This window comes from Diaporthe batatas, assembly GCF_019321695.1.
Source record: "Diaporthe batatas strain CRI 302-4 chromosome Unknown Contig00005, whole genome shotgun sequence".
Classification (NCBI taxonomy): Eukaryota; Fungi; Ascomycota; class Sordariomycetes; order Diaporthales; family Diaporthaceae; genus Diaporthe; species Diaporthe batatas.
Window position 1 is genome coordinate 1,320,657 of NW_025408552.1, and position 24,481 is coordinate 1,345,137.

A 24,481-nucleotide genomic window follows, 5' to 3' on the forward strand; every position below is an offset into this window, starting at 1 on the left:
CTTCAGCGAGCGAGAGGTGGACTTGATGAAGCGCTCGGGTTGCTTGATCTAGAGTGTGTCATCAAAGACCTCAAGGCGAGGTCGTGGCTGAGCCAGCACTAAGCCTTGCTCAGATGCAATTGTTGTATGGATACCTCAATATTGGACAGTGAAAATAGGTACCCTACAACCCGCAGATGGGTCAAAACGTTTGATTGAAACAGACCCTGTTAGTACTGTGGAAGAGCGATTGCAGACCTCCCCCAAGAAAGCCCGCTTGAACTACAACAGGCGCAAATTCTGCAGGAAGGAGAAGAAAGATGTGAGTATTGCCAAACCTGCCCCAATGATCGCAAATGGCCCGGCGACAAATGCAACTGCTGTTCTGAGAAGGCTCTCGCTTGCTCCGCCAGTGTTACGGAGAAGGCCGGTGGTGAAATCCGGACAGCTCGAACCAAGAAGGGCCCGTCAAAGGAAGACCAGAGACACCTTGAGCAGGAGAAGGAGAAGGGGCAAGGCCGATTGAACTTACAGGATCCCACCAGACCAGGGAAATTCCCCCTCATTACCGATATTCAATTCCCTCGAAGGCCCCCTAAACAACATCTGGAAAACGCCTCTGGTCGGGGAACAAAAGATGCACCGTACCAGTACAACCGGGGAACAAACCGACTATAAGCCTCATATAAAAGAAACAGTTTCCTCGATGTAGCAAAAAACCTCAGCCTATCAGTCAATAAGAGCAGCATCATGGCATTCAATAAGGGAGAGCCATCAAGCCTTCATCCTGGTGTCTTAATAGGATATTCCTGTAACCATCTTTAGGGGATTGCCCTCCATGGACCCAACATGCCTGTCGCTGCCATGAACTCGGGAGTTCAAACGGATCCAGGGGAAGACGCACGAGAACATCAGCCCTGGTGCCTCTCTATCGGTTTTCAACCGGGGCCCCCAAAAAAATCTTATCAGCTTCTCGCGTTTGACAAGTATTCAGAATCAATGACCGTCAATCGATTAGGGGTTGTAGAGCTCGAGAGTTCCAGATGTTCTTGCTGTGAATATGAGTTGAGATGATTTGATCTGCGCAGTCATGTTCGTGTGCATCTCAATTATCTCTTCTAGGGAATCATGAATAGAGACCCAGAGAGCCCGATTGCTACTCAATTACCGGTTGAACTTATATCAAAGGCTTCTTTACATCAAGTTGACCTTGGTTGGCATGTGTAATTGTGTCATCCCGAATTGTGTGCATACAGATTCTCATTGTCCTTTGCGGGGCTATAGTGAAGAAGACAACATGTGGCTGAATGCGGATAAGCTGATACAGCATGGTGAGAGTTCTCGAGATCACGACTTTCCCGCTTTTAATAAACACGCCAGCGACGCCTGTCCATACAAGTGAGTAGTTCCGTTCTCAACCCATATACATCTAAAGGCGTATGCGGTCCCCTTGCAGCGTGGTAAACGCTTAAAGAGCCCACACAAGCAATAGATCAGATATTCCCACCCGCAAAAACAGCATTTGAAAGGGCACATACACCATACCATCCAACTCAGAAATTAAGGTGCTCAGGTTAGCACCGCCAGTTATCTCGCAGGACACATAGGAGTTCGTCCTATGGGATAAGATCCTACAGGACCCTCAGGGAGGTTGTCCCATAGGAAGTCATCTCGTAGGAGGTTGTCCCGTAGGAGGTCATCCTGTAAGTGGCTATCCCGTGCATGGGACCCAGATGTACTCTCTGTCTTTGCGAGTGCAAATCTCCGATCTCAGGAGTGCTGGTCGACTGGCTGCCTTTGTACAATCCCTTTCGAGCAGTGTCGATGAGCTCACTGGATTGCCCGATCGGTGAAGACGGAGCCACATGACTTCAGATACGCTATGCAAAAGCTGTGATCATTACATCACTCGATTTCTATTAGACAGGATGCTACATGTCGTCACTGACAAATCTCAACCGTCAGTAGCTGGTTGAATCGTGTATAGTGCTGTGTACCTACTTAGTAGGTAAATCAAACACAGTTTGTTTGAGCCCCGGGAACAGCTTACCTAGGGAGTTGTTGAGGATGACACCGCGGGCTCAACCAGTTCAAGGTCCAGGCCCTTATGAATTATTCTAGCGCCAGACAATAGTCCTCCGGGCGTGCTTCAGCTCTGCTTGCCATTCCGCTCGGTCAGACGGACTTACTAGGCGTCGCCCCATTTGTTACCACTCCACAAGTTCGACAGAGTCATGGTCACTTTTACGGACATCCAATCGCGGGTTGGGATTAGGGACATGGTAATTGATCGACAACAATTAAGCTTTTTGACATTTTAGGATGGGATTATCTAGAGTAAAGCGCTCTAGGCACTAGGATCGGTAACCTTCCTGACATTCAATCCCGGCAGTGAGATTTGAGAAGAATGGAGAGCAGAGCGGCCAGCCCCACTTCGGTCGGCCAATATGCAGCTGCCATGGCCCTGACTACAGGTAGATCTACTACCAGTCAAGGGGGCTGGCCCCAAGGGTCCCGGGGACGATCCGACCGCTTCAAAGAAACTTTTGGAGTAAATTGAAGATCTTGGCATGACATTACTCTGGGAGGACAGGGTGACGGGGTCATACTCTTCCAAACCCCACAAAGCTGACGATCTTGGGGTATGAATCGATGACGGACCCTCTCGAACTGCTCGCTCGCCTCAAATTCATCACGCAACACGGCCTATGGACAAAAGTCAAGCAACCCCGCGACTGGCCGTGCAGTTGCAGGCAGGAAACCTCCGAGGAAGCTCCGACACCAGGTGTAGGACAGTGGTGCTTCTCACATACAATGTTTGAGGGAGAACAGTTTGGCTGTGCTCAGCCCCGTCGGGAACATGGTCGCAACCCGAAGCGACTGTGCGCCCCAATCCCGGTCCTCATGAATCGACCGACACGGTTCCAAAAGCGCTCACCGCTGCTGTTCTATGCTCGGCCAATGTAGTTGGCCGTGCTGGGGATCTGCGACTGTAATCGGGGGTCGGTAACGTAAACAGAAAGGGGGACAGGTTGAAAGACATGAGAAGGGGCGTGACAGGTTCGTGAGTGGCAGCTGAGGCTGTTGAGGCGAGCAACTGCAGTGTACAGGTTGTGCCGCTAGGCAGGCTGTGGTTGTCGTGTCGCCTTGCCGATGGGGACCTTGCCCCAGCTGACAGGCCGGTAGAGGTAGAAACAAGCTTAAGATTAGGCATGCAACAGGGAGGGGAAGCGACGATGTGGATGGGGGTCGGTGGCCGGCGTGATCACGAAGCTGAGGAGGGTTGCTTTCCTCGGACGAGCATGCAGCTCTCGGCATGGATCATGCGAAGAGAGTGTGGGTGGGCGGGAGATGATGGCCACGCCACCTCAACAACGAGGCTACTTGCTTTAGCATCACAGTATTCTCCAGGTGCGCTTAAGCTCTGCAGTAACCGAGCCAAGGCTAACTGATGGTTTGGCAGCCCAGTGCCTAGAGAGTTTGGGCCGACAGTTAAAAGAGGTTGCCTATGCGTGGCTGCCAGTCTGCATGGTGGCGATATTGGCAATACTCGTTCTCGTGCTCGGTGGAAGCTGAAATGTAGTGAACTGCACAAGACTTCAGAGGGGGTATCGGGTCCGTCAAACGGGGTTACATCATGTATGGCTATCATGCCGACCACTTGGAGTTGCAGTTTTCCCTTGTGATGTGCCGGGCTCGCTGATGTGCTCGGCCAACCAATCTGCTCCTGATTGATTGATTGAATCGAGTCGCCGATATGCTCGTGTCTTATCACGGTGTCCATCCCGCTTTCAGCAGAAGCTTTCCGTCCCGGGTCAATCGGTACGGCCTCATTCGCACATGGCATCCGCGTGAGTGATACATCTAATCTTGTCCTTCTCCAACCCAGCATTGAGTTTTGCAAAGACGGAAGACGGCAACTTCTCCAACCCAGCATTTTACTAACCCTCGTGCGGCAATGTAAAGCAAGCAGTGCTTCGCTGCCATGCTGTCAAGGGCCTGAAGATGACAGCGTTTGTTGGGCTGGGAGTATGCCTGCATGGCGGCTCCTTTCCGGCCGTTGAGCTGCTGGCCCGTGGCCCTGGCCAAGATCGCCGCCGTAAACAACATTGAACTTTTGCGCCTCGAACACCTGAGCCAAGCTTGACACGTGCTGCTGCTTTTGGACTGCGGTTATGAAGCCGATTAGTGGTTGTGGCTGAAAAAGAAAGCCCCGGCGGTGACAGAGTAACTCGATACGTTCGTCTGAGTTCTGCATCATCGAACTTTCAACTCCAATGTCATCATTCCGCTGCCCCACAATCCACCTACTTACAGTATATTCAACCAGCAGAGCATGAGGGACCGCTGCCGAGGACAAAAAGTCGCGAGCTGAGGCCAAAGCCAGCCCAAGGATTCCTTGACGTTCTAGCCGCGGGATGTCTCGTCCGGCACCCGGGGACGTGTCTGTGAACAAGTGCGAATTGCCTTCCCATATTGCATGGCTAGCTGGTGATCACAGGGATAGGAGCCTGATCTCACGTAGATCCCGAGTCAAGACTTGGGTCCAGTCTGGCTGAACTCAGTTTGTCTGTTCGCAAGGCAAGCAAGGGTAGCCAGGATCCTTTCCGGCGATCAGCAAGCTCGAGGATCATGCCCTTGAAGGCTGGTCTCTCGAACCGTATACCCAGCATCCGTGCTCAGAGAGGCAAAGAGGCAGAGAGGCAAGAGAGGCTTGAGAGGGTATTCAACATAGCCTCCGGGGAGAGCTGGGAGGAACAGGGTGCCGCGGTGCGGTGTTGTCCACAGGACACAGGAATCGCACGGCTTCGAGCTGCAATGGCTCCCTAGGTCTATAGTGACATGCCTGAGACCCCAGCTGGACGTCGCATCATGGCAACCGATGGGCCGACGATGGGTCCAGAGGGTATGATGGCGGGAGGGGCAGACGAGCGTCACTGCTTGGTCACACCAACTGATGTGCTGAACATGCCGGCATAGGTTTGGACGTGCATGGCAGGGTAATAATAAAGCAGCAGGCGCTGCCCACTGCAGGCTGCAGCGCACAGGCTGGAGGGCAGGCGGTCCCGCCGTGGGCGGGTTGCAGTGGCATTCAGTGCTCGGATAGGCATGGCGAGGCCATCCCTACCCCTGCTGCCCGGGCGTCCAAGCCGACACTGCCAGACTGCCAGTAGGATGGATGTTTCGTTCGGCAGGTCAAGCCTGTGGTGATGGTTAGAGTTGATCGAGCTTGGCGTCCAAACAAAGATGGGATCGACAGCGAGATGTAGCGATGCCCTGGGGGAGCTTGGGGAGCTTGGGGAAGTCTTATCTCGCCTGCTATAACGGGCAGCGGGAGCCGGATGGGAGGAACGGCAAATGGCTGGGCCCAACCAGCCAGCCAGCCTGCCAGCCTGCCAGCCAGCCAGCCCGGGATGCGAGAGCTTGGGCGCCAAGCCAAGGCGAGTGGCGTTGATGCTCATCATACACGGCAGGACGCAGCATCTCTTTGCTCAGGGCGGGCGGGCCGGGCAGGCTGTCTGGCTTAGATCAGGCAGCAGAAGATGGCGAATGGATGGGGTGGGCCAGCGGAGAAGAATAGAACCGCAACGGCTTAATTAATGATGGGCATCAAGGGTGATAACCGTGCGTTGAGGAGGAGAATGGCGCGTGTTGTCCTGCCTGGTTGTCAGGTTGTGTGGCATGTGTGGTCTTGCCAGGCCGGGATCTGAGCCGCTCGGGAGGATCTGGAGTTCATGGGCTCAAAAATGTAGCGCTCCGACCCTTGACGATCAACGGGGTGTCAAGCTTCGGCCAGAACCAAGGTTGGCCGTGGCCGTGGCCGTGGCCGGGGTGGGAGCTCGAGACAGCTCGGGACAGCTCGAGGCAGCCAGACGGCAGCTCGGTGGGCCCAAGCTTCTAAGGTTGCCTGGTGAGCAGGTTGGCTGGACGGACAGGTGCCAAGGCGTCGAGTGTTTTCTAGGCCGTACCAATCGCAACAGCTGAGATGAGAGGGAACAGGCGGGCTCGGGGGCATCGACCAGGTCGAGCCCAAGTTGAGGCGAGAATTGACGAGCCGATGGGGTCCGAAGAGATCGAGAGGGACCAGGAGCGATGGTGCCGCCCATGGTTAGACCTTGGTCGGCGTTCAGGGCAAGAGGGGCAGCTAGACTAGCGACCGAGGCTGTCAACAACAAGAAAGGGAAAGGGTATAATACGTGACGATGTATGAACATCGGTTCAGTCCACGTCAAAGAAGCAGGGCAAGCACAGCACAGCAGAGCACGGCACAGCCGTATAGCGACACAGTAGATACGATCTAGACAGACAGGGACTCAACTACAGAGATGATTATGTATATCTGTTCTAGGTAGAGTATGTTGTGCGCACACTAGTCGTCCATGATAAGCTACATACAATAGGTGGACTGCCAGCCATCCAGCCTGCCAGCCATCCAAGCCACGGCCACTATCGTCCAAGTCAACGGCTGCCCCACCCCCGCTGCACAGATCCTTGCACTGGCACTGCTTTCCAAGGTTGGTCCCTCTGCCCCAAGCCCTGGTAGATACCCAGGCTGCGCTCTTGCATGCTCTGCTGCTCACTTTTTTGTGTATCCATGCAGTCGAATCAAAAGACCGGACGGGAGAAAGACTGAGCAGGATGGGAGAGCACGAACCAAACAAAACGAAACGAAACGAAACAAAGTACCCCCGTACCTCCGTACCCCCGTACCCCCGTAGTCCTGCCTGCCTGCCCATCACCCCCGAGCACACACAATGTACACTAACTACCCAGTAAACCGCCCCCCATGTCAATGCTCAACGGTTATGGTCCTGGCCCCACCCTCCGCCGCCACCCCCCCCTCGGCTCTCAAGGGTTCGATATCTGTCCAGCTGGAAAATGCATCTTGTATCGGTGTCTGTCTGTCTGTCTGTCTATGTCTTGTGTCTAAACCTCTGTCCGCGTGTGCGCCTGCGCCTGCGCCTGCACACTTGGACTACCTACACCTGCGGCGCCTGCAGTCTGCAGTCTGCAGTCTGCAGTCTGCACCTGCACCTGCACCTGCAACTGCAACTGCAACGACCTATGGTGTGCCCTTGAAAGTCCTTGAAGCTGGCCAGGTGGGGTTCTTGGTCCACGGGTCCCCGTGTCTCCCCGCCCATGTATATCTATCCCCAGTCTGGTGGTGGGATGCTTGACGGACAGGCTGCATAACTACTTGGGCAGGTGAGGTTTTGTGCAAGGCCTATATGTAGACTATATCACCTATCTCTCTCTCTTTCTCCCTCCTGCCTCCCCGGCCTCTGCCCTCTGTATATATACCTAGGTACCTGGCCTAAGTATGCAGGTATGCCAGTCTGTGCCTGTGCCTGCAACTGCGGCCCACGTACCTACCCTCGCAACCTCGCACTTCGCCCTCCTCCCTCATTCGGCACACCTGCAGCTTCAGCTACGGCTCCAGATCCCATCAATCGCACATGAGCATGCAGCCAGCCCTCCTGCCCCATCCCGTCTCCATTTATCTATCACTGCCCTGCCTGCCTCGACCGAGTCGCCTTGCGCCACACGCTGCCTCGACCCTGTCCTCGCTTCTCATCCTCACACCCTCAACCCTCAACCCATTCTTATCCTGACCCATCCTTTGGTGTGCGTCCCCTTTCTTCTGCTCTGCGCACTCCTGCCTTCTCTTCGCCTGCCCAATACGTTTCCCACCGTCCTGCGACTAGCCTCCTTCACACGCGCCATGCCACCCTCGCCTCTATGATATCGTCCTCGCCTTCCAATGAGTCCGCGCAAGAAACGACGAATCAATATCCTCTGGCTACCAAATGGATTTTTTCCTCATCCTGATCGTCTTGTCTTGTTGAAGCACCGGTGAGGACTGCACAAGCACAGAACACCGGCATCGGCCGAGTTATTTCGTGTCTACCGTAAGGCCAACGTCAAGACATCACCGAGCAGGGCTGGCCAAAGTTACCGCACTGCTATTTGAGTTGGCTAGGTCTTCGTGAAGGTATGCCAGGACTGCATCCGAGGCAAGCTTTAGGTCGGCCGCCCACCCAAGACGCTGCATACGTTTTCATAGCGGGACCGGTCGACGACTGTGTTGCCAGCTGCGGCAAGACGAGAGCCAAGATTTGAGGAAAAGAAACAATACCGCCGAGGCCGCTGCTAAAATACCTACGACGAGCCGGAGGTATCCCGACTTTGACGCCGTCTCCTGATTCCGTCCGTCGTCTTGGCGTTGCCGTGCGGCCGCCGGAAAGCCGGCCGTGCTAAGGCCCCATGGCCTCCGAAAACCTCGGGCCTGCCTACCCAGTCGCCTCCGTTTCCCAGCTGGATCGCGATACTTCATCCGCCGCCGCCGCCGCTCCCGATCCCCTTTGGGGCCCAGGTTCTGGGTTGCCTGCCTCCTCTGCTTCCTTCAACGGGCCCGTCCGTAGCCACAGCCAGGGTCAGGCTTCAGTCTCTGTCTCCAGCCCTGCCCATGACTACTCGCTCGACCCAACTATCAGAGCTCTTCTTGACCAGCAGGCCGAGATTGAGGCCAAAATTGCTGCACTGCTTCCCCAAAAACACGGCCCGGACTTCAAGGTCGAGCTCGCAATGCTGCGGCACAAGCTCAAATCCCTGCGCGCTTTTGCCGACGATAATCGTAAGGCACTCCCCATTCCTCCAATCCGCACTGGCATTGGGATTTTGGTTTTGTTATGATTGTTGCATTGCCAATGCCTTGTCTGTAACTGCTGGCTCTGATCATACACTTCTTGGTGCATCTCCGTCTGATATTGCAGCATATCAGATATATCCGATAAGATTCCGGTCTTGTTTGAGATCGAGGACGCCAGAGCACTCCAGTACCAGTGCGAGTGTATCGAGACTGCTTGTCTAGAGCAAGGTGCGCCCCTAGCTTCCAGGTTACTTTTACCGCAAACGGGGCAGTAGGTCTCATGTGCCCTAACACATGCCAACAGGTCTAGACATCCACGAGCAGAGGGTAAATGTGGGTTTAAAAGTTTACTTCCGACACGATGCTCCAGCTGGGTACGAAGCATGGTTGGACCGGAATCTGTCGTATTGTGATCCAATTACTCGGGGCTGGCGATTAAGTGGCAGCCTGCCATCCAAGTCCCGCGGTCCCAAGTCCTTCAAGTGCTGGGATGAAAGGTGCTATCACTATGTATACGGGTTCCCGAGCCCAGAGGAGCGAGACCAGCACGGCAGGGACCATATGGTGTCTTCCAAACGAGATTCCGGATTGTCTGTCGGCGGCACACCACCGGTGATACCTCACCACCTGCCCCATCACCACAAGTACAGTCATGAGTACCCGAAAACTTCGTCGCCCGTCTATTTGCCGCGCCCTACTAGTGGCAGCTTGCAGGTCTCAACATCTCCATTTTCCGGACCTTCTCGCGACCCCAGAGACGCATTTAGGTCCTACTCGTTCATTTCGGAGCCCACATCATCAAAGAGAGATCTGCGAGGCTCGGTCGACTCCGAAGTCGACCCTCTTCTCCCGCCTCTGAAGAGAAGTCGTGTTGGACAGTCCAGGCTAGAGTCCATTGAGGAGCTTAGATTGCTGCGCGATGTTCAGCCATGCCTCCGGTGCAAGATCGCGAGAAAAGGAGTAGGCATCGCACCCCCTCAACCACCCCTTACGTACGTTGTTTCTAACGATGTAGTGCGACTCAAATGATCCATGCTCCTTTTGCCTGGACCAGATTGATCCTCCCTCTGGTAGCTTCTGGGCTGTCCTTGGTTGTCATCGAGGACCTCTCAGCGCTTTTGCTGAGACTATGGTGCCAAGTTCGTCTTTTGGACCCGACTGCAACTGCTGCATCGACTGACTATAGGCTAGTATCTATTTCGCCGCGGCAAAGCCACACTCCACTTCCCTCTCCGCTTGTGCCAAGGCGAAACATGAACGAATACCTCGAACAAGCATACCGAATCAATCCTGATGTACTGTGTCTGGTGCAGTACAACCTCGATTTCAACGATGGCTTTTGGTGGTCCGAAGACCTTTCAAAATTATCGCCATCCAGCAAATCCGTGTCGTCGTTCCATCGGGAGCCAGTCGAGAGGCCACCACCGTTATTGTCAGTCTTTGCCGCCAGTTGGAACATGACCGAGACGACGTATAATTTCTGGAAGCTACTTAGGCTGAGCAGGTATATGTCGCCAGATAGGGAAGCGGAGGCCACGGCATTTCCGGTGCTTTACCGGGCCAAGTTGCTGCTAAGGGAGGTCTTGTTTTACGACCTGCAACAAGCGGAGCCCTCAATACATGCAGAAGCAAGTTTCTTGCAGACACGCGCTAACTGCGATGATTCTACCAACCATGGAAGATATCGTTTGCTGTACAACTGCATGACTGACTTCCTGCAGTCATTTGAGAACAGCACACTGAGCGGCAACCCTATTGATCCGAGGACCTGGGTCTCCATCTTCGTTTCATTGTGTGTTTTCAGCGTCGTGCGGACTGTGCTTGTTGATATTTCTTCCTCCGGATCGAGGCCCAGTCCTCTGTCCGGCTCCACCACGGTCTCGACCACTGCAGCTATGATAAGTGTCTACAAGGCACTGGTCAGTGTATTTGACTCTGCTTCGCCAATGATGCTCGACGACTATCATCTGGCTATGAGCGATGACGATCGCGCGCTTTTCGACCTGCTTTACGACATTACGAAGAAAGAATCCTGGAACGAGCAACGCCTGGCATCGACCAAACAGTTCTTGCTGCTACTAGGCGACATGGGTAACAACGACATGTTCGCGAACGGATTCATCAGGCAAAGAACAGCTAGTCTTCGACCCGGGGGGGCCGCAACGACATCCATACCTGGTTCTGGAGAGGATCCCCGGCGCCCTCTGGCGGAAATCCGCCCTAATGGCGAGCATTGGAGCGCGAATGGCGGGTTTCCGGGAGGGACCGCATTCGCTCCTCGACTCTATTCTGATCCGTCAATGATATCCCCGCAATCGACAAGCCCAGCACGAAGACACAGCGTTGCGGAAAGCCCGATGTTTCGCGGGGGAGGTACGGGACTGACGTCCCCGATTCCCGCGCCTAGGATTAGACCGTCCTACCAACGCCCGCCACTTCGCAGGGTCTACTGCACGAAGTGTAATGAGTACCCCGAGGGGTTTCGAGGCGAGCACGAGCTTCGAAGGCACAATGACGCCAAGCACGCCGCTCTTGTGAAGCGATGGGTGTGCTCTGAACCACATGTCTACAGCCCTAACTCACCACAGCCGGTGGTCCCTCTGTCCAAGTGCAAGGCTTGCGTCACCCAGAAACGCTATGGTGCCTATTACAATGCAGCAGCTCACTTGCGAAGAGCCCATTTCAATCCTCACAGGGGTGGTAAGGCGAGCGGGGACTGGCCACCGATGACAATTTTGAAGGATTGGATGAAGGAGGTCAGACAGTCGGTGGATATCAACGATCAAGATTCCGACAGTGGTGAGGACGACGGCGACTTCAAGCAGCGATCCGAAGCCATATCACCGCGAAGCGGCCGCCGGTCTCCAGTCCTGGAAGTCCCACGACTTGCTCCAGCGCCTCCCTCATCAGGCCATGGTCTTTCTGTTCATCTCATGGCCCCGCAACGAGCTCCTCTCATGGGGGCACCGTTTCTGGACATGCCACCGCTTGCTACGTCGGCAACAATCAACTTTCAAACAAGTCCGATCCAGGGTAGCACCACGAACTTTTCCAACATTGCAAGCGTAAACAGGCTCGATGAGGTGCCTGCTTCGAACCGCAACCGATGTCCACACCCACAGTGCGGACGGGTTTTCAAAGACCTCGCAGCCCATATGCTAACTCACATGGAAGAAAGACCAGAAAAGTGTCCGATCGAGACATGCGAGTATCATACAAAAGGATTCGCCAGGAAGTACGACAAGAACCGGCATGCATTGACTCACTACAAGGGCACCATGGTTTGTCCATTTTGTCCTGGGCCTGGGACTGCGTACGAGAAGTCCTTCAACCGTGCCGATGTCTTCAAGAGACACTTGACGGCTGTTCACAATGTCGAACAGACACCGCCGAACAGTCGCAAGCAATTGGCTATCAGCAGCTCCTCATCCGCAGCATCGTCAAGAGATGGAGGTGCAGCTCTGTCGCGCGGAACGACCAGCGCAGGGGCAACTGCAAAATGCTCCATCTGTCACACCCAGTTCTATACGGCTCAAGATTTCTATGAGCACTTGGACGATTGCGTCCTCAATGTCATTGTGCCGTCGACAACTCCACGGTCCGCGACATCAGCTGCGGCTCCTACTACTGGTGCCATGAGCAACACAAGTAGCACTGTCTCGAGCAGTGCTGCGACCAGTGCTACAACCAGTGTAGGGCAAGATTCCGCCCTTCTCCGGACGCCGACGACTGCGGGCTCGGTGCAGGAGCAGGATCTCGACTTCCGATACAATAACCTCCGTGGGGTTGAATCAGGGGCGACTTCGGATGACAATCGGGGCAAAAGACGGCGCGGCTCTGACACTGACGGAGCGATGACCTCTCCCCAGATGCTGCCCGCACCGTACCAAACCTCCAGTCCTGCTGAACAGAATGAACAAAAAGATGACTCCTGTGACAAGATCGAGAACATCGAACAAGATGATGCTCGATCTTCACGTGGTGGCTCGACTTCTCAATCGGAAAGACGCGAAGATACGGGGCCAGCCACGGAGGAACGACCTCGCGTGCTGGCGGTTGAGGTTAAGCTTGGGTCGCCGTTCTCACCGGAAAGGCCCAATACAGAAGAACCGTGATCTGGGCTCCGGGGTAATGCCCGGCATAAATATGCCACCCGCGGCTTATCCCATTTCTATTTCTTATGTTCCCCTCGACAAGCCTTCGAGCACTTGGCTATATGGTTTATTATTTTTTCCGCCGTTGCCATCGTCTCTTTCCTGTACGTCATGGGCGTTTGGGCAAGACGTCTGAAGCTCTTCATGCGTTCTTCGGCGCCAGATACTACTGTCTGTCGTTTCCTATCTTAGAAGTCACTTAGGCAAAGGCACGGACCGATGATACCACGGCTGATGATAATGTGGGAGGGTTAGATAGATTTGTGAAATGAAAAAACCAACAATGGGTTCGAGGTCATTTCCACGTCAGGGCGGGAGGTGCAACGTTCCCGCAAGCCCCCTTACTAACAACGAGGCAGCGCAAGCAAATCGGGCAATTGGAACCACGGCGTAGACTGTGTAACAAATCGGCAATGACGTGTCATAAGCATCTTCGCTGCTCGTCTGCCCATGTCTCGAGCTCGTGCTCAACCCCGAGGGTTGCCCATGAGGGTGTGTCCTAGATCTCAACATGGAACGCGCAGGGAGAGAAACTCGTTTGGCAAGATATCTGCAGCCCCCCTTTTTGCTTTTGTCTATTCTTTTTGTAAGAATACTGTCTACTATATATACAAGCAAAGACTTTTTTTGACAAGAGGTGACGACTAAGATGGCCAGCCATGACCGTCCGGAGAAGCCTTGTTCCCGAAGCGATACGGCATCTGCCTCCTGTCGCGCAGGCGGTAGGTCTCATTCCTACCGACAAACCGAGCGAGCCCTGTTGGACCCACGTGCAGCATGTCGGACTGGGTGCCGTCGTCCAGCTTGTAGCCCTGGCCCGAGACCTGGAGGGCCATGTCACGGCCGGCCTTGAGGTTGGGCAGGACGCCCGGCGCGGTGTAGGAACTACCCACGACGGATAGGGTGCCGCGGAAGGCGTCGTAGAGCTCGGCGTGGGCCTGGGCCATGCGCTCCCGGTGGCCGACCAAGTGCTGCGGGATGCAGTCACGGCAGACCTTGGTCGAGGTGAAGACGGGCTCGGTGGGCGGGATGCCCAGCTGGCGGTGCACCGTGTCCATGGCCATGGCCGTGGCCTCCTTCTCGTCGGGCCACGAGTCGGCGTCCAGGTAGTCCCAGTAGTGCCCGCCCAGCATGACGGTCAGCTTGGTGCCCGGTGCAGACTCGCGCTCGGGGACATTGGCGGCCGCCTCTCTGTCCGAGTCGAAGATGACACCCAGGGCCGCGTGTGGGTTGTTGTCGGCAGGGACCGACTGGGGAATGAGATAGCCGAATCCCGGGTGGGCGGCGTTCAGGTTGAGGTTGGGGTACCACAGGTTAACGAGCTGGATCGTGACGGCCGCGCTATGGTTCTTGAGGGTCGGCAGAGATTCGCCGGTGAGCTTGGCGAGGCTGCCGCTGTACAGGCTCGATATCACCTTGTCGTACTTGGCCTCACCGACCTCAGTGGCTCCTGCTTGTTCGGGTGCAGAGACGACTGCTCTTCCCTGGTCGTACCGTATCGAGGTGACTGGGATGCCGGTCTTGACAGTCACGTTCGGGTTATTCTTCAGGGCGTCGGCCAAGGCATCTGTCAGGGTGCTAAAGCCGTTACGGAAGCATATGTATCCGACCCTGGGATCGAAGTAGCGGGCCAGCAGCAACGAAGACTCATTCCTGACGGCGACGTCTCGTCCTGAGTAGAAATCATGGTCTTTGACCGCAACCAGTGGAGTTGCGCCGTGTGATTCCTGGATGAGCGCCTGCTGGAATGTGCCCTCGCGCATGCTCAGCTTCCAGACATCACCGCCCCAGATTCCGTGGATTAAGGCGGATTGGAGGTTGTTGACAAGATCAGGGCGGCCAAAAAGACCAGCGAAATACTCGCCCATGGACACGTCTTTGAGGTCCGCGATGGCGTATGACTTATGACTGCGAGCCTCTGTCAATGCTTGCTGTGCTGCCTGGGCATTGCGCGTGTTCCTGGCAAGGGCGGCATGCAATGTCCCTCTCAGAGCACCAGTGAAGACGGGCTCGGTCAAGACCTTGTTTGCGACACTGGCAAACCATTTCAACCTCCCAAAGAAGTCCTTGGGGAGGTTGCTTGGCATCTCGACGAGATGGTCGGGATAGAAGACATAGCGGCTACTCAGCACAGGGTCGTCCTTGAACAGAGCAACTGACTCGTCCACCAGGTTCAGCTGATCGATCTGACAGGCGTGTCAGCATGGGCTCGGGATACAGGCTTTTCAAGCTCAGCCGCAGGACGGCCATACCAGGTCGTACAGAACAAAGTCCTCGTAACGTGTGAGGGAGGACTGGGGCGAGACGACGCGAGCGCCACGTTCGAAGCTGACTGTCTCGTCAGTACCGGCGAGGGTGGTGACGTCGACCTTTTCCGTGTCTATCCATCCTCCCAGTCGTGACTGGGACTCGTAGATGGTGACTCTGGCGTCCGGGTTGAAGCGGGTCACATAGTAGGCAGTAGTGAGCCCGGTCAGGCCACCTCCAAGGACGGCAATGTCGGCGGGGGGGCCGGAGCCCGATGCCGTTGCCGTTGCGTAGCTCCTGCGGGTGCGATAGTGGGCAACGGCATTGGCCTCAAGCCAGCGGGGACGTATCGGGAGCCAAGTGCTGGCGCCGACGGGGGCGGGTGCAGAGCTCGAGGAGTGGCGGCTGGGCTGGCGAGCGGCGCCCCGGCTGGCTGGCTGGCGAGGGCAGCTGTAGAGCCGGACGGCATTGCAGGTGGTGCGGGCGCAGTGAGCCCTCAAAAGAGCTCTGGGAGCGTTGTGGGCGACATGGGGCACCATATCGTGGGATACTGGATCGGGGGACTCATCAATGGTGGTGGGAGCCGGAGCGGCGTCATCGAAGCTCGACCGACCGACCGACCTGCCAGCCTGCAAAGCTGCCCCGGCTCCTTGACAAGGACAGGCAGGGATCAGCCCACGCGACGGGCCCTGTTCCTGCCTGCTCGGTACTGCGGTTCTGCGGAACCTACGCTAATAAGAACCTGGGCAAGCTGGCAAGCTGGGCAGGGCCACACAGCAATTCTGTGTGCCGGACTGACTAATCGGAATTGTACCGTCGTACCCTGTTTGCCTGTCCAGAGTCCAGACTCATCTTCATGACACGCCCGGCCGAGGTCCTCTGCAAGCCACAACCACGCAGCCACGGACATCAGAGACGTGCCCGGCCACCGCCAGCAGACAGATTGTGACATGCAAGATACTCCGTACTTGGCGCTCCCTGACCCGGCCTGTTGGGACCAGAGTACCAAGGACAAGACCTTGTTCTGCCCGGAGCACGCAGTATCTGACATTTTAGGACAGGCAGCCTACTTTTAGGGATGAGGCCGTTGGAGAATTGCGCCGACAACTTCCTCCACGTCTGCTGTGTACAGGATTCCAAAGTCTTGCCGCGTTGGTGTTGTCGCTCTGGTCAGAGTCTGGCAGCCTCCAACGCACACTCGCCGAAATTGACCACTTTGGAAATGCGGGATGGCCGCCCCACTTTTCTGACTACCTACGTCGTACTATGTAGTATACATGGGAGGACCTTGAAGTGGCGGACTCGTGATCGGCCCTGCGGCATGTAGTGCACTCCTGCGCTACGTACACATGTACACCATGTACCGCAGTAGCGTGGGGGTCCAACTCGCCCTGCCTGTCAGCAACTCAGCCCGCCTGCCCGCCAACCCGCCAACCCGCCAACCCGCCCGTGTGTTCCTCGTCGTTCCCACAAGTTCGATGCACGAGCAAGCACACGACCAAGGCAGATCATGCCAAAGGACCTCATCAGAACAGCTGGTCCGCGGTTTCCACTTCTCGGACAGCAACAGGGCATACACGACGCCAGGAAGGTTACTTCAATTCTCCTCCGCCCGGGGCACGCTGCGACTCTTGCTACTACTACAGCAGCACGCAGTACTCGCATCTCGAATTGGCGACGTGCAGAGACCGGCTGACCACGTCCGCGAGCCGGCCCCGCAACCCGGAACCTAAGCCGACCCGACACAATGCCGTTGACCCTGCACACCAGTCGGAACTCAGTCAACCCTTCACTGCGACGTTGACTGCTGCCCCGAGATCCCGCCCGAAGAGCTTCAAGACACGCCGAGGCAGCCATGCTGTTGGCTGTGTACCTGAGCAGTCAGCTCCTGCATGCAGTCTGCCCGGGGGGGGCTGCTTTTCTCCGGCAGCAGCCCCGACAGCAGTCGGGACACATGGCCGTGGAAGGATGAGCGACCATGTTTCTAAATCTTCCAGAAAAACCTCCGGCAGCAGCTGCACCCTAATTCAAATGTGGCACCCCACTCAGGACATCGTGATTTTCCCCTGTTCGTCTCGCTGTCGCCGAGAGCCGGGCCCTCTGTGCGACCCTCTCCGGCGTGGGAGTATGGGAGTCTTCTGAGGAGGCGGCCCCCCAAATTTCAGCCTGACAGGCTGGCGGGCCTGAAAATGAGACTGAGCCTTGACCGCGGACCCCCACGCGCGACAGGGTTCCTCTCTCAATTCCCGTAACTTGGGCTCCAGGGGAGATTTTTTTCACCCTTCGGTTGTTTCTGGATTCTTACGTACCCAGCAAGTCACGGTCTCGCCCCCCGACCCGACTCGACTGCCCAAGCCCATGAGCAGTGTCGCATGCATCTATTGTACCAGACTGACCTGCAATGCCGGGCAGCCACTCGTTGCTTGCCCAGACCTGCCAGAGTCGGACGCGGACGGACCAGCTCGGTGGTGGTCGTAAGGGGGAGTCAGAGACGCACTACGTAGCACCGAGTCTAAAAAGAGGATGGGAACGTGGGATTTGGCGCATTCCCCACAGTCTGCAGAGACATCCCACGCTTCTCCAGGCCCAAGATTGCGTCAGGACCTCCATGTTGAGGCCCGTCCTGGCCTTGTACCTCAGAGTACCCGCGCCAAACAGCGCCGTCCACAAAATCTTGATTGGTGTGCAAGGCGGCACACACGACCAGCTGACAGGCTGTGACAAGGGCGAACGAGGAGCTCCTCCCGCTCCTCCCGCTCAACCTCCGCCCCCCAATCATGTCTTTCGTGGACGATGGAAACCCGCAGAAGGACCGCACTGCTGGGCATCGCTGTCCATCGCTGTCCATGCGAGCCGTCCTGTCTGACTGTGTGCTACGTACCCAGGCATGAGCGAACCATTGCCTGTCGTTTTGCAAAATCCGGGGGATCCTCTCAGGCACGCATGCACACTGGTACGGTCTGGGCACTGCACGACAGGGAGGACACTGGGACGCCTAGCGGCTTGCCTTGCCCGGTACATGGCTCAGCCCCGTCGATACCTGCGGGCGACATCCCCCCGGCCCCCGACCCTAGCAGGTCGCACCCCAAACTTGCCCAGGAACAGGCTGGGGTTCCTACCTCATCGAGGGCCTGCTGACGGCAGCGCTGGACTGGGAACGAGACTGGGACGGCTCGTCTCAACCTGAGGCCCGTCACCTTAGCACTTATATAACTGCCCCGGTCAACCCGGCAGCCCTTCCATGACATCCCCCTTTGGTCCTTCTTCCCAAACCTAGTCTTGACTTTTTGATACTCTCTTCCAGAACAATCTACACACCACCGCCAATCCCAAGCCAATATTACTCTTGTAAACCACCTAGTCCACCTGCCTTTTGTAGATTCGCCACACAACGCCCCAGGAGGAGGCCTGGAAGAGACGTTTGGGTCGCTCCCAGGACAGCCTTACCGGAGTCACCAGCCCGCGGACTGGAAACTTGTGCTTTCGTCCCACAGACCACAGCCCGACAAACACAGATTTGCGTCCTACCAAAAATCCATCACCATGCTCTCCTACGATTCCCCGATATCTGTCAATGGGCCATCCCCAGTGTCGCCAACAACCATGTCTCCCAACCGCCCCGTCATATCATCCTCCAAGCCCGTACGGCACACCAAACAGGCCGACATAGTCAAGTCTAGCAACACTGTGCCCACCTATACTCGCAATCAGACCAAACACCACCACATATGGCTTGTAACGGGCCCTGCAGGCTGTGGGAAAAGCACTGTTGCAAAGCACATTGCAGACTCCCTTGGCATGTCCTACATAGAAGGCGATGATGTAAGCCCCAAGCAGGCCCACGCTCACCACACATGTCCTCCGACTAACAAGACCTTAGTTCCACCCGCCCGCCAACATTGAGAAGATGAGCAATGGCATCCCGCTCACCGATGCCGACCGATGGGACTGGCTCACACGCCTTCGTGACGAGGCGTTGGCGCAGATTCAGATGGGCAGCAGTGGTGTTGTCGTCACTTGTTCAGCACTCAAGCGGAAATACCGAGATGTCATTCGCGTGGCCCCATACTTCTACCCCGGCGCCCAGCTCCACTTCATCTACCTGCACGCCCCCGAGGAGGTCCTGTTGCAGCGGGTAGCGGCCCGCCAGGGCCATTACATGGGAGCCACGATGGTCCGTAGCCAGTTTGAGATCCTGGAGCCGCCGACAAAGGAGGAGCAGGATGTCATCAGCGTCGACGTCAGCCGGACGATGGAGGAGGTCACCCGTGATGCGCTTGACCAGACCGTGAGGAAGTTGGCCGAGGATGCGGCATGAGCTCCCTTTCGCGCACAGAACAGCATGTCGTTCTACACCAGGTCTCGAACGCCATGTTCGAGTATGCATATCCTTCCGGGGAGAATAATTGGCGCACTGTTTGTAAGGTCGGGGCGGGATTCCGGCGGGCAAAAAAGCCAAGGAGTCTTGGGGTCATTTGATATTGGGAATCGCATTTACACAGCCGCTGCCACAGAGTCGTGGCAATTCAATACCAACACTAGCGTTCATGATATATCTTGCGGTCGACATCCGCACACTGTACCCTGTACTTCGGAAGAGGAATCAAGACAGTCCTGATTGGACTAATCACTTCTAAGATGAGAACGTCATATGGACGGCTCCTCAAGTGCCTCAACTTGGTAGAAAAGAACAACTTGAAGAATGAGAAAAACAGCGCAGCCAGTATCAGCGCAAGCAGTACTGCACCATGGCTAGCTCACTTGCAGCTGCAGTCTTTGGAAACAGAATAGCCAAATTATGTAAACGTTTTATAACGAAGAACAACGGCAATGTATCATTCATCCCTCCCTCCCGCGCGCCCAGGCCGGTTTCAGTGACAGTCCGGACCGCTACCCCGGGTGCTCTAGGTTTCCCATTTGTCTCTGCCACGGTGAGGACCGCTCAATACGACTTCCAAGGTTTTCAGGTATTAACGCAGCCCATATAAGAGATGCAAGTAATGCTGGAGAATCCCTCCCCTCCCTTCCCCACTCGAGCAATAATTGAGGATCAACAACAGGGGAGGGAGCCAATAAGGCAGCCTGGTCGATATTCGAAGGAGTTGGGTCCTGCTAGCTGCCTACCTGCGTCACGCCGCCCTCCCTCTCTGTGTGAGCCAGCAGCCCCGGGGCTGGGCAGCCCAAGCGTCGGCCGAGTACTGCCCAAATACTCGCGTTGACATCAGAAATACCTCACAGACACCGCCAGCACCGCCAGCACCACCATCAACACCATCAACACCCCCTCCTCTTCCGCCTCAGCGCCCAAGGCCAACAGTAAAGAGGGCCTTGGAGCAGGTGAGATGCAGTCATACGGGCTTGTCTCCTGTCCCGCCGGTCTCGAAGATCATTCGACCACGTGTAGCACCGGCGCGCGGTAATCCGCTCGACTGGGCCGTCGTCCTGTCCAGGCCCCTTGTACCTACTGTATATGTTCCCTCTTACCTTGAAGCCACCCAATGCCAAGTTGCCCAAGGAACGTGACACCACTAAGGTGCACCTCCTGCACACCCTCACGCCCGCCGACCGGTGTGTCGATTCATTTGTTCCCAGCTGGCCAGACGGCCCCCTCGAGAATAGGCTGAAGTGGCAAGGGTGGGAGGAAATAAGAAATAAACTCTTTATTTTTAGTACGGGGGACGGCCCGCCTCGTTCTCTCGGTCTTCCTCTTCGCTTTCGTTTTCCTTGACTCGTCATTTATGACACCGGAGAAATGGAGCAAAAGCAGAAGATGTTATGCTGCGGCTGAGCCTGACAACCACCTTCCCACCAGAGTGACATAATATACTACCCCGTGCTTTGGTATAGGACATTGCATCGGCGTGGCCTGGGTTCTTCGGCGCCCTCGGGGCATAGTCGCGCGAGGGCTGCTCAGGCTACGTTACTAGGGGTACGGAACCCGACCTGATGACAAGGGGAGGAGGGAGCAGGTCGGGCCAGGGGGGCCGCATTTGTGAGCAGCTTGCACACCGAGGTCACAGTCTGTGGGGAAACGCGGCGAGTGTTGAGCAACACGAGGGGTGTTGTTGGGACGGGCAAAAGTGCCGAAACCAAGGCAAGCCAGGCAAGCTCTTGTCACCCCCGTTTTGGGGGGAAGGAAGGGGGCATTATTGTTGTTGTTGTTGTTGTTATTTATTCTTTTACATTGTCCTGCGCCACATGATAACTATCGCAGATGCATGACCATCACATCAGGCTCCTCGACCAGGCTCCTCACCACCCCGGCAGCCCTCGCCATGGTGGCCCCGTCCACAACCCTGTGGTCCGCGGACCAGCTGAAGTTACACACCTTCTTGACGCCCTTGACCTCCCACCCGGACCCGCTGGCACCGGGGGCGACGTCGGGCACGTCACGCATGCGCCCGACGCCCAGAATGGCCACCTGCCCGTCCACGATGACGGGGCTGCAGTAGGTCCCGCCGATGCTGCCGATGTTGCTGACCGTGATGGTGCCCCCGGACATGTCCTGCGGGGACAGGCGCCCCGCGGCCGCGAGCCCCTGCAGCCGGACCAGCTCCGCCGCGATGGTGAGGATGCTGTGCGCCGCGACGTCCTTGATGACGGGCACGAGCAGGCCCTGCGGGGTGTCCATGGCCACGCCGATGTTGTGCCGCGACCTGTAGACCAGGGCCGGCTTCTCGCCCGCCGACGCGTCCACCCGCGCGTTGAGGATGGGGTGCTGCTGCAGCGCCATTGACACGGCCTTGATGATGAAGGGGAGGTAGGAGAGCTTTGCCACGCCTTGGTTGCTGGGGATCATGGGCGCCGGGGACGAGGGCGACGAGGAGAGCACCTTGTTCAGCCGGCCGCGCAGGGCCGACAGGTCGGTGAAGTCGATCTCGTCGGCGTAGAGGAAGTGCGGGATGCTCAGCGACCGGGTCATGGTCTTGAACATCTGCTCCTGTGTCTTGGTCAGGGGCTGGCGGTCCTCTGTCTGGACGCCAGGCGATGCGGAAATATGGGGTGCTGCCGTTGCGCCGGGGCCGGGCTGGGGAGGCCGCACGGCGCCGTTGTCTCGTGCCTCGATGAACCTGTAGATGTCCTCCTTGAGAACCCGGCCGTCCCGTCCGGTCCCATCCACATCCAGTATATCCACATTTCGCTCTTTAGAGAGATGCCGGACGGCGGGCGTCGCCAGGGCGGCATGTTTTCCCTTGGGCTTCGCCGGAGCTGGCCCCACAGCCCCGTTGTTGGACGGGGCTGGCGCCGGCTTTTGTGGAGACGTCGGCTCCGGGATGCTCTTCTGCGCAGCCGGCGCCGTCTGGTCGTCGGCGCCAGAAGGCGTCAGCTTGTCCAATGTCTCCTGGCTGACGTCGCCGAGGATGTCGATGTCCACGAAGGGTTTGCCGACCTTGGCCATGTCGCCAGCGTCATAATAGAGCTTCTTGACGACGCCCGAGAATCGCGAGGTGATCTCGACCGAGGCCTTGTCGCTTTGCACCTCGCACAAGGGCGAGAACTCCTCAACGCGGGCTTCGGGCTCGACAAACCATTGTATGATCTCGCATTCGACGATTCCTGCAGAGAGTAGAGACGAGGCTGATGAGAACTCAAGGCCGTGCCGAGGGGGTTCGGGGATTTGGGGCTTGGGGGGTTGTCTGACCTTCGCCGATATCAGCTAGCAACACCGGCTTGACGACATTGCGCGATGGCGTAGAGTGGAAGCATCTCCTCGGTCGCAATGGGACGGTGTGCTTTGGTTCGTGAAGTGGCCTTGTGGAGAATGGAGCCGGCGACGCAGCGACTGTGGGGGATGCCTGGCTTAAGCTTATACGTCGGGCCAGCTGCCACTGCAGACGCAACGCACGAGAAGATCGTTGCATGAGCATTGTGTCTACCGGAGGAGGAGAGAGAAAAGGGTGGTGGGAAAGGGAATCTACCTCCCTCGGGTCAATTGGACAATCATCGTGTGCATGGCCCCCGATATTATCATGGTTTGGCCGAGTCCACGCGCAAACAAAGCCGAGTCCAGCCATGCCATGCCCGAGTGACGTCTCCTCCGCTGGTAGCCGCTGCTTTCCCCAGGGCCCACGCAGGGGGGCAGCTGGGCAGCTGGGCAGCTGGGGAAGACGGCTTCTAGAAAACCTGGGGCTTGCCGGCCGGCCCTCCTGACCCCTGCAGCAGCCTGCAGCCTGCAGCATTATGGCCGGCCAAAATTTCCGAGCGCGAGCTTGATCAAGCTCGACCCAAGCGACCGACCGCCTTCGCCCAGGCAGCCAGGCATTTAACATCTCACACGATGCTCAAAAGGATGGTGGCACGGCCCAACTTCAGGGCTGTAATCAGGCCGTCAAGTACTTGTTTGATGTGCCAATGGCGAACTTTTGTCACAACCTATCCGCGCCTCCAAGCCCCAAGTCCAAAGCAGCTCTCAAAGAACACGACCTCGAACACGACCTCGAACACTACCGACGACACCGCCCCGGGACCGGCTGCCTCGTCCGAGCCGAGCCCACTGGCCGATGCGCCACGATCATACGGAAGGAGAGTCGAGGACTTCAAGCCCAAGGTCTTGGCCCGGCCCATTGGCATGAACCACCCGCCCAGCCCGGGCGAGAACACCGGCATCGATATCCGCTCACTAAAGCAGCGGAGGGATGACTTTGTCAACTATGACGCGCATCTGAAGAGGCGCGAACAATTGTGAGCCTTGGTCGAGGTCCGCTTTGTGGCTCTCCCGGCACGCTGCTAATCGTCTTTGGCAGAAAATCGCAGATGGCCCGTCCTTACTTCCGCGACTGGACCAACCTGGCCCTTCACAAGGGCAAGACCTTCCTCGCCCCTCCACGACTATTCAAGCACGACAAATCTCTCTACTTCCCGAATCTGTTCGGTCGAACCCTCCTCAAGGACACAACCCTGCCACGGGACACGACACCCGTGCTCGCAGGCAAGGCGTCCGTGGTCACTATATATAGCTCCGAGTGGGCTCGCAAGCAGGTCAACAGCTTCATGGGCAAGGGGGAAAACCCTGCGTTACATGAGACTCTGGAGAAGAACAAGGGAAAGGCCCAGCTGGTCCACATCAACGTCGAGGATACCTCCTATCTGAGGTACTGTATTGCCCGCATGCTCTCGGGATCTTACCGCAAACAAGTGGGCAAGGATAACTGGGACAAGTACTTCCTTGTGAGGAAAGGTATTTCGGACGAGATCAGGGAGTCGATCGGGTATCTGAACAGCAAGGTTGGCTACACGTACCTGGTGGACGGGAACTGGAGGATCCGCTGGGCGGGGAGCGGACCTGCTGAAGCCGACGAGAGGGAGTCCTTGACCAGGGGTCTCGAGAGACTCCTGGATGAAGCGGACAAGGGGGTCTGGTCTGGAACAGGTCCAGTGGGAAAGACCTCGACCGCAGAAGCGAACGGGAACAGTGCAAGCAGGTGGTCATGAAATCCCGTCATTGCTCTCA

General features: G+C 56.8%; 6 protein-coding genes across 6 annotated transcripts; 4 read left to right on the forward strand and 2 right to left on the reverse strand.

Annotated features, from left to right (window-relative positions):
* Positions 1–7,197: 7,197 nt before the first annotated feature.
* On the forward strand, positions 7,198–13,081 carry KVR01_005262 (uncharacterized protein). Its single transcript, XM_044781395.1, has 5 exons — positions 7,198–8,614; positions 8,762–8,857; positions 8,934–9,589; positions 9,645–9,768; positions 9,821–13,081. The coding sequence occupies exons 1-5, from the start codon at positions 8,245–8,247 to the stop codon at positions 12,742–12,744; spliced, it is 4,170 nt and encodes a 1,389-aa protein (XP_044645707.1). The 5' UTR covers positions 7,198–8,244; the 3' UTR covers positions 12,745–13,081.
* Positions 13,082–13,320: 239 nt separating this feature from the next.
* On the reverse strand, positions 13,321–15,748 carry KVR01_005418 (oxygen-dependent protoporphyrinogen oxidase). Its single transcript, XM_044784751.1, has 2 exons — positions 15,036–15,748; positions 13,321–14,969 (listed from the first exon to the last, which is right to left on the reverse strand). Exons 1-2 carry the CDS (start codon positions 15,567–15,569, stop codon positions 13,428–13,430), a joined length of 2,076 nt encoding a protein of 691 aa, XP_044645863.1. The 5' UTR covers positions 15,570–15,748; the 3' UTR covers positions 13,321–13,427.
* Positions 15,749–17,823: 2,075 nt separating this feature from the next.
* On the forward strand, positions 17,824–18,243 carry KVR01_005221 (uncharacterized protein; the record flags this gene model as incomplete). The annotated part of the gene is made up of 2 exons (XM_044783593.1): positions 17,824–18,141; positions 18,175–18,243. The coding sequence occupies 2 exons, from the start codon at positions 17,824–17,826 to the stop codon at positions 18,241–18,243; spliced, it is 387 nt and encodes a 128-aa protein (XP_044645666.1).
* A 16-nt stretch (positions 18,244–18,259) lies between these two features.
* Positions 18,260–19,869, forward strand: KVR01_004988 (uncharacterized protein). Its single transcript, XM_044794677.1, has 2 exons — positions 18,260–18,852; positions 18,911–19,869. The coding sequence occupies exons 1-2, from the start codon at positions 18,574–18,576 to the stop codon at positions 19,346–19,348; spliced, it is 717 nt and encodes a 238-aa protein (XP_044645433.1). The 5' UTR covers positions 18,260–18,573; the 3' UTR covers positions 19,349–19,869.
* Positions 19,870–19,960: 91 nt separating this feature from the next.
* KVR01_005685 (uncharacterized protein) lies at positions 19,961–23,082 on the reverse strand. Its single transcript, XM_044782554.1, has 2 exons — positions 22,673–23,082; positions 19,961–22,587 (listed from the first exon to the last, which is right to left on the reverse strand). Exons 1-2 carry the CDS (start codon positions 23,043–23,045, stop codon positions 21,236–21,238), a joined length of 1,725 nt encoding a protein of 574 aa, XP_044646130.1. The 5' UTR covers positions 23,046–23,082; the 3' UTR covers positions 19,961–21,235.
* Positions 23,083–23,308: 226 nt separating this feature from the next.
* On the forward strand, positions 23,309–24,462 carry KVR01_005564 (uncharacterized protein; the record flags this gene model as incomplete). The annotated part of the gene is made up of 2 exons (XM_044794949.1): positions 23,309–23,712; positions 23,775–24,462. The coding sequence occupies 2 exons, from the start codon at positions 23,309–23,311 to the stop codon at positions 24,460–24,462; spliced, it is 1,092 nt and encodes a 363-aa protein (XP_044646009.1).
* Between the last annotated feature and the right edge of the window lie 19 nt (positions 24,463–24,481).

Coding starts and splice junctions, on each gene's coding strand:
- KVR01_005418 (XM_044784751.1), bottom strand. CDS start 15,569: ATGGTGCCCCATGTCGCCCACAACGCTCCCAGAGCTCTTTTGAGGGCT. Junction 14,970..15,035: donor ACTTTGTTCTGTACGACCTG/GTATGGCCGTCC, acceptor CACGCCTGTCAG/ATCGATCAGCTGAACCTGGT.
- KVR01_004988 (XM_044794677.1), top strand. CDS start 18,574: ATGCTCTCCTACGATTCCCCGATATCTGTCAATGGGCCATCCCCAGTG. Junction 18,853..18,910: donor CCTACATAGAAGGCGATGAT/GTAAGCCCCAAG, acceptor ACAAGACCTTAG/TTCCACCCGCCCGCCAACAT.
- KVR01_005262 (XM_044781395.1), top strand. CDS start 8,245: ATGGCCTCCGAAAACCTCGGGCCTGCCTACCCAGTCGCCTCCGTTTCC. Junction 8,615..8,761: donor CGCTTTTGCCGACGATAATC/GTAAGGCACTCC, acceptor GCAGCATATCAG/ATATATCCGATAAGATTCCG. Junction 9,769..9,820: donor TGCTGAGACTATGGTGCCAA/GTTCGTCTTTTG, acceptor ACTATAGGCTAG/TATCTATTTCGCCGCGGCAA.
- KVR01_005685 (XM_044782554.1), bottom strand. CDS start 23,045: ATGGCTGGACTCGGCTTTGTTTGCGCGTGGACTCGGCCAAACCATGAT. Junction 22,588..22,672: donor GCTAGCTGATATCGGCGAAG/GTCAGACAACCC, acceptor TACTCTCTGCAG/GAATCGTCGAATGCGAGATC.